Source organism: Cariama cristata, unplaced genomic scaffold (assembly GCF_000690535.1).
Source record: "Cariama cristata isolate BGI_N322 unplaced genomic scaffold, ASM69053v1 scaffold40024, whole genome shotgun sequence".
Taxonomy (NCBI): Eukaryota; Metazoa; Chordata; class Aves; order Cariamiformes; family Cariamidae; genus Cariama; species Cariama cristata.
The window spans coordinates 41,315-55,047 of NW_009613117.1; the positions used below are offsets into that span (position 1 = coordinate 41,315).

Consider the following 13,733-nt stretch of genomic DNA (forward strand, 5'->3'; position numbering starts at 1 on the left):
AATACACCCAGGTATCACGCAATGCCTAATTTCATTTTCTAATTCATCAATTTGTAACAGCAGAAATCTTCCTCTGGGTGAACCTGGTCAGTACGAAGACTTTACAGAAACAAATGGAGATCAAAGAAAGCCTTGCTGAAAATTACAGAGCTATCCACTCGGGGGTCTTGCCAGTCTGCAACGGAACAATTATTACCTTAATTAAGCCTGATCCAGTGGAAAGCATAAAGCTTTTAGTGACAGGAAAGTGGCTCCTGAAAGATGATGGCTTTTAAAAATTCTGATTATGCCAGTTTATTTCAATTCATTGTACATCAGCTTGTAAAAAAAACCAAACCCCAGTACAAAACAGCACAGGTGATTACTTTCAGATCCCCAGCACATTTCCTTTAATGATTAAAAGAATATTTAATGGCTAGTGCTTACTTTATTTCTTCGTTCTGACAAAACAGCACTAAACAAAACTCTTTGCAAATGACTTTTTTTCCCTTTTTTTTTTTTTGGAAATACTCTTGATCAGCGAAGGGGAAAATGGAGCAGTAACTCCGCTGCCTTTTGTTTGCCCAATACTACTTCCAAGTTGAATTCATGCATTCTTAAATGAACACAGAGCAGTTGCTCTTCTAAAGAATTAAGTGGGGAATGAGAGCAAGTAAATTACCGAGCCTGTCATTTGGATCACTGACTCGCATCGCTGTTTTGCAGGACTCCACGTGGTCCAGAATTTTAATGCGGAGTGCAATTGATTTGTATGAGCTGCTTGTGCAAAGTCGATGGCGGGGGGGAAAACCTGCAAAGGGGACCCCAGGAGCAACAGCCGAGCCGAGGAGCTCTGCCTTGCTCAGTCTTTCCCTCCCCTCAGTAACTCGTACCTGCCCCCCTCCCCTGATACAACCCCATTTCATGAAATTGAAACAAACATCGGAAGGTGGGATATAAAAAGATGAAAAATATGTGCTTGCAAAGCTGGAGTGACAAAATGTTGGGTGTGACTAGGGCATATTCAGAAGAGCGAGCAGACTACAACCATGAAACCCGTTAGTAGGTGACATTAATTGCTGGTTTTACCTGATATTGTCAGACATCACCATCATTTCAAACAAAGAACCATGGTATGATTATAACAAATAATGTTATGCTGATGCAACAGTTAATACAACTATTACCTACATTGTTATAAAATAGCTGGAAGCAGCACTAATTAAAAGCATCAGGATAACCCAATTCACAGCACATGCAAAGCACATGAGATGCAGGACTTCGATTCCCATGCGGCTGTAATCTTAAACAATCCAGAAGCCTTTTGCATTTAAAACAGCGTAAGTCTACAATAATAACTTACAAGAGAAAAAGACATTAATTCTCTGAAAAGTATTTCTCCTCAGAAGACACACAAGAAATTTCAGGCTTAGCTGGGATCATTTACTCCCCATATAACCTTGGGACCAAGTTCTGTTCTCACTCACATGGATGCCAGGGCTGTCAGAGCCAGCTACACAGCTGGGAACAAAATTCTGTGTCTTATTTTAACTGGGTGGCCAATATAACCATGTGCTCATAGCCACAGGGTTCGGTTACTCTTTGCTCTGATGACCAGGCCCGCACAATTCACTGTCTGAATCCTATATAAATCCTATCCCATGTGTTTACACGCGATTCAGTGATGAAGAGGGCTTTGGAGCAAGGAAACCCTCAACTTTCAATGTATTTTTACAGACTCCACAGCCCGTATTTTCTCCCATGACTGGCAATTTCTAGCACTTTTAGTATGTAGCAATTCCACTTAATTCTGGAAATGACAAAAGGACTAATAATTCTTCTCAAACAGGGGCACAGAAACCACACCACCATCGTGCAGTAAAGTGCTTCTGGGCTAAGTCATGGGTCATCACTAAAAAGGCCCTGTAATACTAAACCATCCTGAAGACCTTAAGTGTAAATATGATGGTAACTTATGTGCCTTTGGTAAATGTACCTCCAGTGTAAATAAATGTTTCTGTCTGCTTTTATTTGTTTATATTCATGCATAAAAGTGTTCACTTGACCTTCACACCAGCATCTTGTAATGTTACAAGACAGAAAAAAATCAAAATCCAGACTCTCTCTGCCTCTTGGGGCTTTAAATATTCAGATTTTCTGGATCATATTACATGGTATTTCATAGACAGATTCAGTACTGGAAAGGTTGGAGAAAATTCTGGTCTCATTCACGCTGGCACACGCCCAAAATAATCGCCATGGCATCACTTGAGTTATTCTCATACTGAGCTATGAGAGCTGAGACCACAGTGAAGTACCTGGAGTTCATATATCTACGCATCTAAGGGTATACATTTCCCAGCACCAATAGTACACTTGGCATTTACAACTGTTTCGTTTCTAGAATAAAATACACTGTAAACGAAAAACCGCCAGGTACTCTTGTCTACTATGAAAGAATCACTGCCCTAAAATGGCAGTCGTTCAGAAAGACATTTATAATAGCTCTCCAGGGAAAGACAAACCCTTCTTCAGCCCCTTGTCCCTTTCCAAGCCCCTTTGTTTTTACCTTATTTAAGCTGCGTGCAGCACTGTCCTTCCCACCCGGAGTCAGGTTTCGGAGCTGCACATCAAGCAAGTTCACCAGCTGGACCATGGCGGACACGGAGTACGCGATGTCACCAGCGTACAAGTGGTTTTTTGTGTGCTCCGCAAGCTCCCGGGCAATGTTAGCAGCCATCTCCCCTGACTTCATCTGCAATTGAGAAAGCAGAGTTAGTAACTGGCTGTTAGTATGATGTTACTCCAGTCCCTTCCAGCCCCACAGCGTTAAGCAAGTCAACTCCCTGCAAGAAGAAGAAGAAGATGAGGAGAGAAGAAGAGGAGAAGAAAAGAAGAGAGGAAGAGAAGAAGTTCCTGAGAAGGAACGTACAGCAAGGGTCTTCACAGTTTGACCATGTACAGTGTTTGAGCATGGTTTAAACACAACTGGTTTTTCCAGCTATGGTCATCATCTTGGGTTCAACACAACAATTTCTGATCTTCTCACAGGGCACTGCTGGAATTGAGGGGCAGCTGCATCTTTGCATTGCAGGAGATGCAACCAAAGATGGCATTGCTTTCCATGGGATGCTCATGCTAGGGAGGGCTTCAGGTAGCTTGTCCCATTGCCTTATCTATGCCGCTCGGAAAAAACCAAACCATGTAAATAGTCTCTCCTGTCAAGAAAGAGCAGTTTCTGATTCCAGCAGATTATTTGATAGCGAAGAGATGATTTCTGTCACAAGTTCTGTGCAAAAAAGTTCCTTGTAAAAAGAACTAAAATAGGTGACATAACCCCAATGAACAAGAGAAAAAAGTTCACAATTCCCGTCGTGCGGATTTAATAATCAGGTGCTAATTTACCATTTAACATTTGCACACAGGAGACATGCTCCTTACTACACTAGCCACTACATCTGTAATGAGGCTAGTGATTCTCGGCACATAAAAGCATATTAACTCAGGAGCAAAAGGCTTAAGGCTTCAAGCAGACACCCGCTGGAAGGGAAAACCAAGTAGGCTGTTTGGCTGAATCTTCTATTAAAAGACTTTTATTGTCTAGTTGAGTCATAAAACTCACGAATCACCTGCGGTGAAATTCACTGTGTAATTATTCGGGAAACTAAAAAAATTCTTGCTCTGTTTTGCTCCCTCTGTCTGGTGCCCCTTTCCTCTTCTGTGCCATGGGGATTGGGGACAGGGCAGCTGGTCCCGGCTCCTTTCTACGAGCAGCCCACTACAAAAATACTATTGCAGGTTGCTGGCCTTTTTTTGTTATACACCACACTGTGATCTGGAACGTGTATCTATGGGAAATATGCCAGGGATAAGGAGAAATTACAGAGGATGACATTTAAATGAAGCTCCCACTTCTTTAGCAGGCTCAATGACCAACTCTGGTGGGTTCTTCATATGAAATTTCCAATTGTCTTATCTTCCAACAGTTAGAAATCAGATGTTTCTCTTGTTCCCTCAGTTTCTGGTGCTTATTATAAAAGCAAGATTCTAGGGAAGGATTGCAGGCTGAGCTTCTACCTCTCTGTAAATCAATTAGCTGAGTTATAAATGAATAACTTACTTCCATCAATTTGACAGCAACAGCCCATCTGATTTAATGAAATCTAACTGAAGATGTTCATATGCTCATCTTCAGAGAATTAAAGCATACGATGATATAGATAAGATAAATAAAGGAGCTAATGTGTTGTTCTTCCCATTAGAGCAATGATAACATATACTCAAAAATTGAATTATTTCTTCCTTGTTACACACAAGGCGAATGCCATAGAAACCAGATCCTATTCTTACAGCTGCCTGCTCCCCTAAGCAGCTGAAGAAAGCCATGCATCAGCATAGAGGCTGCATTTTGACCTCTTCTGTTCACACCCAGAACTTTAAAGAATGACTACATCAAATCCTTTTACATAAAGAAATCAATTTCAACATTTTCCCGCAGTTCATTGCTGGAGCTTAGCATGTATCATGACACATGGTGTTTCTGTAAGCCTGGCAGAAAACGGCAGGAATCCAAATACTTTTTACAGGGACATTAGAAAAAAACCCAAACCTGCCACCCAATATTTGATGAGTACATTTGCTCTCGGACCATGCATCGATGCAAACTGGCATGCTCAGAGCAAATTGCTCAGCTGCTACAAAAGCAAACCCAAGAGTTTTCTTTCCCTGTAGTAAGGCTCTTGTTGCATTCAACTGAAGGCTGCCGTTGTCCTCATTGGTCTGCAAAACTGGTGCGGGCTGGTCACTAATAAACCCTTTTCTCTTTATCTTGGACTGATCCTAAAATCTGCAAATCTGAGTAATTCTAGCGTGACCAAAAAACCACCCCAAAATAGACAACAATGGAAAATGCCTGCAAAAAGGCACATTAAAGTTCAAAATCTGTGAACTCCTGGGACACAGAAGAATTTACTCAAACTCATTTCATGCACCCAGGTTTCCTGAAAGCACAGAGATATGCCATTCCCTTGGGACAACGGGTCTGGCTGACAAGTGATGAAACTACTTCCTAGCACTGACACTCATTTCCGAACCTATTCACTGTCACCCCAAAAATGCAGCTGTAAGTCACCACAACAGTGCTGAGACACTCCTTCCATCTTGCCTGGATGCGTAATGCAAGGGCTATCCAAAATGATGGCTGCATGATATGTTAATGCGAATTTCCCCCATTCTTTTGAGCGTTTTCCATTGAATTTGAAGTGTCTTCTATGCAGTCCCCTCAAACCCAACTTCTCTTATCAGTCTCAAATGCTGGCTGAATATTCCAGGCCTAAGATAGATGTCTGGTCTCTTCTAACAACAGGACTGAGCTCCTTTTTTGTTAATTCTATGTAATGCTCAGCAAAACTCACTGCTGCCCAAGAGGATGCATTACTAACTTACTTCCCTTCTACAAAGCACCTCTCCATATCTTCCTCTTCTTTATTGCTGCATAAAAGATGAGTTCTTCATGAGGCATTTCTTCCAAAACATGTAATACTCTTTAACCCAAGCACTGACATAGTCACATAGGAAGACAGGAACAATCCTTGAGAGGTTCTTCGAGGGTCAGGCTGCCATTAAGAGACCAGCAAGAAGAAGGGAAAAAATGTGCAAGTAACTGAGCTTTCTACTGGGAGGTTCAAGAATAAAGAGAATCAAAGATAATATGTCTCTCTCTGATTTGAGACTAATTTTTTTTTTTCTATCTTGATCATGAAAAAATTGAATTTAAAACCCAAAAAGTATTCCGGAACAAAAGAAAACATTCTGTTCAAACCAAATTAGGTTTCTGGTTGTTTTGGGTGATTTTTTTTGCCTTTTACAAATTGATTAAATCTACTCTTGGAATGCTAATTTGAAGAAGAGAAAAAAATGTTTCCTGCCAAAAATGCCAACATACACAACAGAGTTTTCTAGTTCTGTCAAAAAAATTGTTCCCCTCTTCCATTTGAGCACACTGGCAGCATTCAGGCCAAGATTTACAAATGAGCATTGGTATACCTGCAGTCACGCTGAGCAACGCTTTGCTCATATTTTCCAAGTTTGTACCATTATCTTGCATCGTCTTATGACTGAAAAGGCTATGAAATAAGAGTTGTTGGAGAGGGTACATATTCCTGCCTGGTTCACATATACCAAGGAACAAAAGCAGGGATCTTTGTTGGGAAAGATTAACAAGGACCCTCCTGCAGCATTGCTCGCTGTTTCAGCCCTATCTTTCTCAGGGGGAACCCACTGCAGAAAAGGATAGTAGGATAAAAAAAGAGAGAAACTGCAGAAAAGAAGTGTTTAGGGAAGAAAATTCAGAAGAAATAAGAAAGATGCTGGGAAAAGAGCGAATGTGCTGAAACATCAGCGTCACAAGGGCAAAAATATTTTCCTGCAGCCTGAGGCTGGCTGATATAAAAAAGAAAAAGATGGTACGAAAGACTGAACCAAGATTTTTAAAACCAGTGACATACAGATGGACCGGACAGCTGGGAAGGCCATGGAGGTGATGCTGTTTTCTGGAGGGACAAACATCTGACAGGTTTCATCAGGCACCATCAGTTGCCAGCAGTCAGGTAGCAAGGCTGAAAAGGGGCTGTGGGCTAACTTCTGACACTGCAAAGCCTTCATGGCCATTTTCTGTCCCTGGCAGAGGTTTCGTTATACATGTGTGCATTCATAGGAAAAAGTCAGAGCATATCTATGGGTTTTTTGGAGGATGAACATCCCATTCCAGTCAACTTTGCTTTTTTCTTTTATCAGATGATGCCTAAGGATATAACTAACTAGTTATAAACACTGGTTATCCAACAGAGAGTTGGTTCGCTGCTCTCCATACAGTACAGCAAAGCTGGAGAACACTGAAAAACTGAAACTATGGTATTCAAACAACTTAAACCACATTTAATGTCCACCAACTGTAGCTCCTGCTCCACGGCGCTCTGAGAACTGACTGTCAAAAGCAACGAGGATGGAGGTTTTCATCGTGGTGTCATCAGGACTGCAAGTTCCCCCTCAGGCCTGGACACAACGATGTCCTGGTGTCCTCCACAAAAGCCCACTCCCTCTGCCAGACAAACCCAAGCAGATCTACAAGACCTGATGAAGGCACTTTGAACCCTGAGGTTTATCTGCTCTTTGGGACTATATCATCTAGGCTGTTCAGGAGGACAATATGAACATGGGTGGCATGTGCTTTAGATTTACAGTTTGAGGCTTTTCATGCATTCATGAAGGACACAACGCTTTCTACTCTGTTGTCTTCCAGAGGCCTGAAGCCGAGCATAGTGATGCCTCTCCTCCCAGTAAGCAACCACAACCAAAAGCCGCCGCGAGGAAACGATATTTTCAGGCAAGTCACACACTGTGCCAAGGACAGTACTGATGAAAGTAAGAGGTAAAACAAACAGGCTGAGACTGAATGTATGACCTCATGATCAGGACGATGCAATGTATCCAAAGCTGACCTTTTTGCTTCCTTTTACTGCTTGACTCTAGAAATAACCCAGGTACCAGTGCATAATTCAATCGCACTGGCAGGTTTATTCTCCTGCTATGTTACGAGGGCATAGTAGGCACCAACAATAAAGTTAAAGTAAATGTCAGGAGGCCAATGAATTGCTGAAGCGGACATTTGTTCTGATCTTCCATCAAGCACAATAACTCTAATGGAAGCTAACAGAGGGTTGTAAAACCTCATACCATGATGCAAGCAGGCAAACACCCAATGTACGGTCTGAGCACAGCAGGAGAAAGAAAAGCTGTGAGTAATAATCCTTACTTCACTACAGAGACATGAAAGCAAGCACAGTATTTCCCTACCATCCTCTCTGGCTTGGCTGAAATCCCTCCAGGCAACCCATCACCCTGCTTCCTGAGCAGCTCCGACCCAGCAGGTGACAGGAGAGGGGATTTTTGGGAGACAAAGCAGATTAGGAACAAAGACACGCTGAGCAGGTAGGAACCCTGGCTGTCAAAGAAGCTTTTCTACCCATTTTGTAAGTTGTGCTGCAGCTGCGGATGCTGTGGGATGGGTGGCCAAGGAGAACCCGAGTGCTGGGGATGCAGGAGAGCTGAGCTGCCAGGTGCGACCATCCCCTGTCCTCGTGGCATGGCTGGATACTGCTTCCTCTAGCTGCCCTTGGCTTAGAGGAGGAAGGCTCCTTTTTCAGCTTTAGAGAGGTGCTGGAGCAAATCTGTAAGCTTGGGGAAGGGAAGTGTGCCCCTCCACGGCAGGGATGTGAGAAACCAGTGCCTGATTTATGGATAAATCAGTCTTGATGTCTAAGTGTCATGATGATTTCCAAGCCTCTTGCTTGGGGAGAGAAATCAAGTGGCTATCGGTTATTTAATAGGTAATTTAAAACTGTGTTTGCTGTGGGGATCCTACTGAATCAGCATCAGTCCCTAAGCAAGCCTGACAGGGCTTTCCCCTCAAAAATCACTCCTGGAAAGTCCTGATGTTTAGTAGCAGCTCTCCGTAGAGGTTGGGCCACGTATCCCAAGATCCCAGTGGATTCCTACTCAGGCATCAAAAGCTTAGACCCAGAGTCACTCAGCAGATCCCCCTAGTCTTGCCATCAACTGGTGGAAGGTTCCCAAAGCTGAACATAACTAGATTCCTCCAGGAAAATAAAAACAATAAAAACAAATAAATCCTGTCCCAATTGTAACCTGCTGTGCATTTCTGAAAACCTGGCTCTTCAATTTTACCCTGTTTGAAAGCACGTAACAAATTAAATCAGGCTCATTTGTTACGCAAATGATAGCTGGGGTTTCAAATAAAATAAGCCTAACCTTGATGGAGATTTCATCAGTGCAGGCTATTATTTCCCTCTGCTAATGGCTGATGGTCTAGCCATCTTCACCGAGCAGCAAGAGGTCTCCCAGCTGCCTAGGTGAATTATGGCTAGAATAAGTAATATTAACCCCTCCAGGATAAGTACGTGGGTCATAAACCAAGAGTTGCACAGCTGCTAATGCTGGCAAAGGCAGTTTTTATTAATCAGCTAGCTGAGCGTACGGCCAGAGAGCTGCCCACCCTCCCGCGTGGGACAGAAGACCCACGGGCTTTGTAGTGGTTGTACCCTGTCAAGCAGCTCCACATTAATTGATGCTTTCCCTCATCTTTGGGGAAAGACGGGGATAAATACAGCTGAAATGAGATAGGGATGATCAGGGATGGATGTGCTAGTGATTCGCAGGTTGCTGAGCCTCAGTTAGGATGAGGAAGAAGGAAGAGAAAGCCAAAGAGCCTTGTCTGTAGGGTCAGCCCATCCCATTCACCAGCGAGCACTGCTTCTCCAGGACTGCAGTGTTGCTACCAGGCAGCAGCACAACTAGCCCGCAATGCTGGGACTTGTTTGCTCTGGCTAAAGGAGTGAATAAACTGCTACGAATTGCCGTAATAAGGATTCAGCCCACAGACTCTGCGGCATAAACACACATCTGGTCTCTGTTTGTAATGAAAGCAGCTGAAAGTACCACTGTGCATTAATAACAAAAACGTTCAACATATTGCTACCAAATAAGCTCTGCTTGTCTTGAACTTCTATTGTCACATGTTAACGCACTTTTAACACTGATAAATGATGAAGTGCTACAAAACATTCATCAAGGGACTTAAAGAGTCAAAAGATACACATTACCGTGGCATTGTTTTCTATTCCTTCAGTTCTTTCATAACTTGGGCAAAACTTAAAAACAGAAAGTCAGAAGTGCAATGCAAACAGTTCATATTGAGCCTGTCTTCCTTTGGTAAAGGTTTCTCAACTGCAGGGTTTATCCTGTGCTTGTGTAGCATGAGAAAATCCTTGGGGAGGCATGAAACAGAAAGTTTCCTTTTGCAATAGGTTGGTATTTTCCATATGTCCACCCACCTCCTCCTCCCTCTTCCTCCTTTCCTTGCCACAAACAAGAACCGTCATTCTCTCTAGTTTAATTCCACTCTCCAGTCCCTCTCCTTTGCCTTTCCCTCACCCTCTTTGCCTTAATTTCCGTCAGATTTTTACAGTTTTGCTTTCTCCTTGCAAGTCCTGGCTACTACGCATGGCTCATGCTTTATGCGCAAACTGTTGGTCACTTTGGATTCCTTGGTGTGAAAACAACCAGGGAGCTCAGGAAGGTCAGTCCGTAGACTCGGTGTGGTCAACATGCGGGAAAGGATTTTACCTTCTGAGTGATGTGGTTGATCCAGGGAGAAGAGCAGTTGCTGAGATCAGGTCCTTGGGGCTCCCAGATCCCGTCTGGCGCAAGACATCGGAAAGTTGCAACACCTGGAAGAGGAAAGTCGCTGTGTTCAGTGTTATCGGCTGCATTTTGGCCCCAGGACTTCATGTCACAGGCTTCATTGCACAATGATGGACGCCTCATGCAAAGCCTGGGAGTTTATTAGTGCTCAGGACCTTAGTAGGACACTTCCGATCATCTCTGTGTCCCAGTCTCCCACCATCTTAGTGCTTAAGGGCCCTAAGACATAAAAGACTGGTGAGGTAGTGGAGGGATATTATCTCCATTTTGCCAAATGGAGACGACAGACAGAAAGCTTTACCCTAGGCCAGGCAGGAAAGTTACCAGGGACTAAGAAATCAAAGCTGGATCTCAAACGCTGAGCCAGCACCTCGAGTGCTCTGCCCCATCGCCGGCACCCTAGGATCAAACCCTGTGCCTTGACTTCCTTGCTGCTTTACAAAGATTTTACTGCTCTGAATCATCATGAAACCATTTGGATGGAAACACACAAAAGTTTAAACGTTACCAACGCCAAAATGTAACGCTGGGCTTTGCTGTCCCCCCCTAACCATCGAGAGGGACTTTAGAGGAGAGTTTTGTCTGGCACGGGCTGCCCAGATCCCTGCTGCAAAAGACAGCAAAGTGCCTCAGGCCCTTCCAGACAAAGAGAAATGCATCTGAAATGGTGCAGTTAAAAAGCACGAAAGCTGGTACACGTAGAATAAAGACTCTGCATCCTATGAAGTGCTCTGCCCTGCAGAGATGAACTTTTCAGCAGAGGAGTGAATTACAGGCTAGGTCTGGTTGGTAGCGTCGATTAAAACCAGTGAGAGTTTGCTCACGCCTTCAAAGGGAGTTGGAAGAGGCCCACTGCTAATATACCACAGCTTTTAACAAGTCGTATGAATCACTGAAATTAGAGATGGGAAAGGCTTATTGCCATCTCCTATCAACAAGTTGGGTTATTTTTTTTTTTTCCATAGCTATTTTCATCCAGTCCTTAGCTCTTGTGCTTAGAAAAGGGCTCCCTGCATCTAGCCTTCGTTTTCCTTTTTTATCTTTTCTTTCCTTTTCACAGCTTCAGTTCAGACTATCCTTTCCCCTCTCTGGGAACCACATGATACTTTTTGCATTAATTTTACCAAGTGGGGCTGGGAAAGACAGCAAAAATGTTCTTTACCTAATTCTCACCACTGACTTCTTTCCATGCCCCTCATACTTGAACATGTATTTTATCAATATGACCTCACCAAATTCAAGAGAGAGTCAGTACTCGTATACACAGGTGTGAATGGCTCTCCAGGGCAATGGAACAGAGAATTAACAGAGAGTCTCCTCTGCAAGCCAGATCCCTCCAGCCTTTATTTTCAGGCAATTTCCTCCACCTTCTGATTTCTTCTTGGCAAGTGGGTTCTCGGGGCTGGACATTAAAACCAGCTTGAAAAATAAATACTTTTAGAAAACTGCTTTTGTTAGAACAGAACAAACCGAACCACACGCCAAAAACTATTCTTCATTCAATTGTGTTTTAATTTGGACAGAAAATCTTCAAAAGCAACCTTTTGGAAGAAAACAATTGGGGGGGAGAATAGAAGAAAAGGCGTAAAATCCAATAAGCAATAAACTATTTTGAAAGGTTTGGCTTTGTCTTCCCCCCTGCTTTCTCTGCTGATAGCACTGGATGCTTGGCTGCAGTTTGAAAAATCACTCGCGCTGGTTCAGGAGTGCGATCTGGGAATACCTGTGCTCTGAAATGCCGGCCACGGCCTTTGAAATGCAAACGGTGCAGCACAGAGCTTCAAAATGTCCTCTGTGTGTGTGTGTGAGTGTGTGTGTCCTGCTAAACAAGCAAAGCATTGGCCATCAACACATCAGTCAATGAGCTCAGGGCCTACAAATACAGGCAAAACCAGGGATAACAGGCGCATCGTATGTAACTTCTGGAGGCAGAGGCTCTTACAGCACATCAAGCTCAATCCCACGAGGGTGTTAGCTTGTACCCTCCTTCGGCCAGAGCTTGCGATGCCAAAGATCCTGCACAACGTGCTCACCATATTGAGGCTTCGGCCCCGGCCAACTGCCTGCCGCACCTCACCAAGGCAATGCAGACTTGACAGAAGGTATCAGTGTGCTCCACGGATGAAAGCACGCGTGCCACGGGTCTGTGGGCAACCTGGTTGCACACTCACAACGTCCCACGGGCAAATGGAGACGGCTCACCCTGTCCTCCTGCTCCTTGACTCACCTATGGAGCCCATGGGACATGGTTGTTTCGCCACTTGGCCCTGCCGAGTCCGAGACCACATAATATCACGGGCTTCCATGGGGTCGCAGCTCTCTGCACCAGCTGGTGGTAGCTGGGAGGAGGAGGCTGGGAGGTGCGTGGTCATTTCATCGGGGACGTCGGCCATGGGTGATGGTGTGCTGGTGCTCCTGTTCCTTCTGCCCGAGGCCGAGGTGGTGGTGGGGCGGCCGGTGCTGCTGGTGGCCATCCGTGCGGTGGTGCTGGCGGTGGTGCTCCCCGGGCCCAGAGCCCCCGATGTCGATACTCCTGAAACAAAGGTAGAGCCGATTAAATAGAGGAAGGAAAAAGGGACTAGGTCCCGAGGAGTCCCCTCTGCCCGCTGCGGTGGCCTGTGGGGTGTATTTGGAGCTACAGCTAATGCAAGGCTGGCTGCATAGTCACCTTTCCGAGAGAAGCTGGAGCACACAGCAAGAGAAGCACACAGGCGGGTAATGACCGCTGGAGCACAACCGATTTTCCAAAAGCACTAGCATCTGATGAAAATAGAGCAGCACTTTATGCCCTCACCATTTTTCTTCCTGGCATTTTAATGTAAAAATCTTATTTTCCATCTTTTAGGGAACACCTAGCACAGAAGTGCTTTTAATTTTTTAGTGTTGCTGAAGACCCAGCTGGTTTGGACAGAAAAACATTTTCCACGGTGTAATAATAAAAAACCCCACACCACACATTACAAATCCATCCCCAAAACAGCCGTGCACAGAGGGATGAACGCAAGGCTGTTCTCCGGAGCAAGTCGTTCATTTTCGCTCAGGTTCATGCCTTGCTGCTTCATCCCGACAGCAACGCTTGGCCCCTCGAGCTGCAGGCCCTGCGGCAGATGCAAAGGTGCACGTCAGCCCAGTCAAATCCGTGAGAGTTTAATGCTCAATAGGCTATTTCATTTAAAACCTGCGATAAGCGGTCGAGCAGCAAGAGGTGGGAAACCTGCTTTAGAAATGCATTAACCCACCCTACATCCCGCAGTAGCTGCGCTGAGTACTGCGTGCGGTGAATATCGAGGGATGCCCACCTTATAATTACCTTGTTTTGCCTCCTATTTAGACTAAAGTGCTTGCACAGACTGGAGCTTCACGTGGTTTTCTTTACAGCTTGACCTGAAATCTCAGGTGGGGAAACTGAGGCAGGCTGCCTCCAATTGCTCCTCCATCGCCCCTGCCACGCTGTGATACGTAGAGCTTGTGAA

General features: G+C 44.6%; 1 protein-coding gene across 1 annotated transcript in view; it reads right to left on the reverse strand.

The window, feature by feature from the left end:
• The window catches only part of LOC104160687 (latrophilin-3-like), a 53,154-nt gene extending 39,832 nt beyond the window's left edge, over nt 1–13,322 (reverse strand). Inside the window, exons 1-4 of the mRNA XM_009698879.1 lie at nt 13,222–13,322; nt 12,488–12,942; nt 10,183–10,286; nt 2,549–2,734 (exon numbers count right to left, since the gene is read on the reverse strand). Coding sequence (XP_009697181.1) covers nt 2,549–2,734; nt 10,183–10,286; nt 12,488–12,942; nt 13,222–13,322 — 846 coding nt within the window. The remainder of the gene's footprint in view (nt 1–2,548; nt 2,735–10,182; nt 10,287–12,487; nt 12,943–13,221) is intronic.
• Nucleotides 13,323–13,733: the final 411 nt, after the last annotated feature.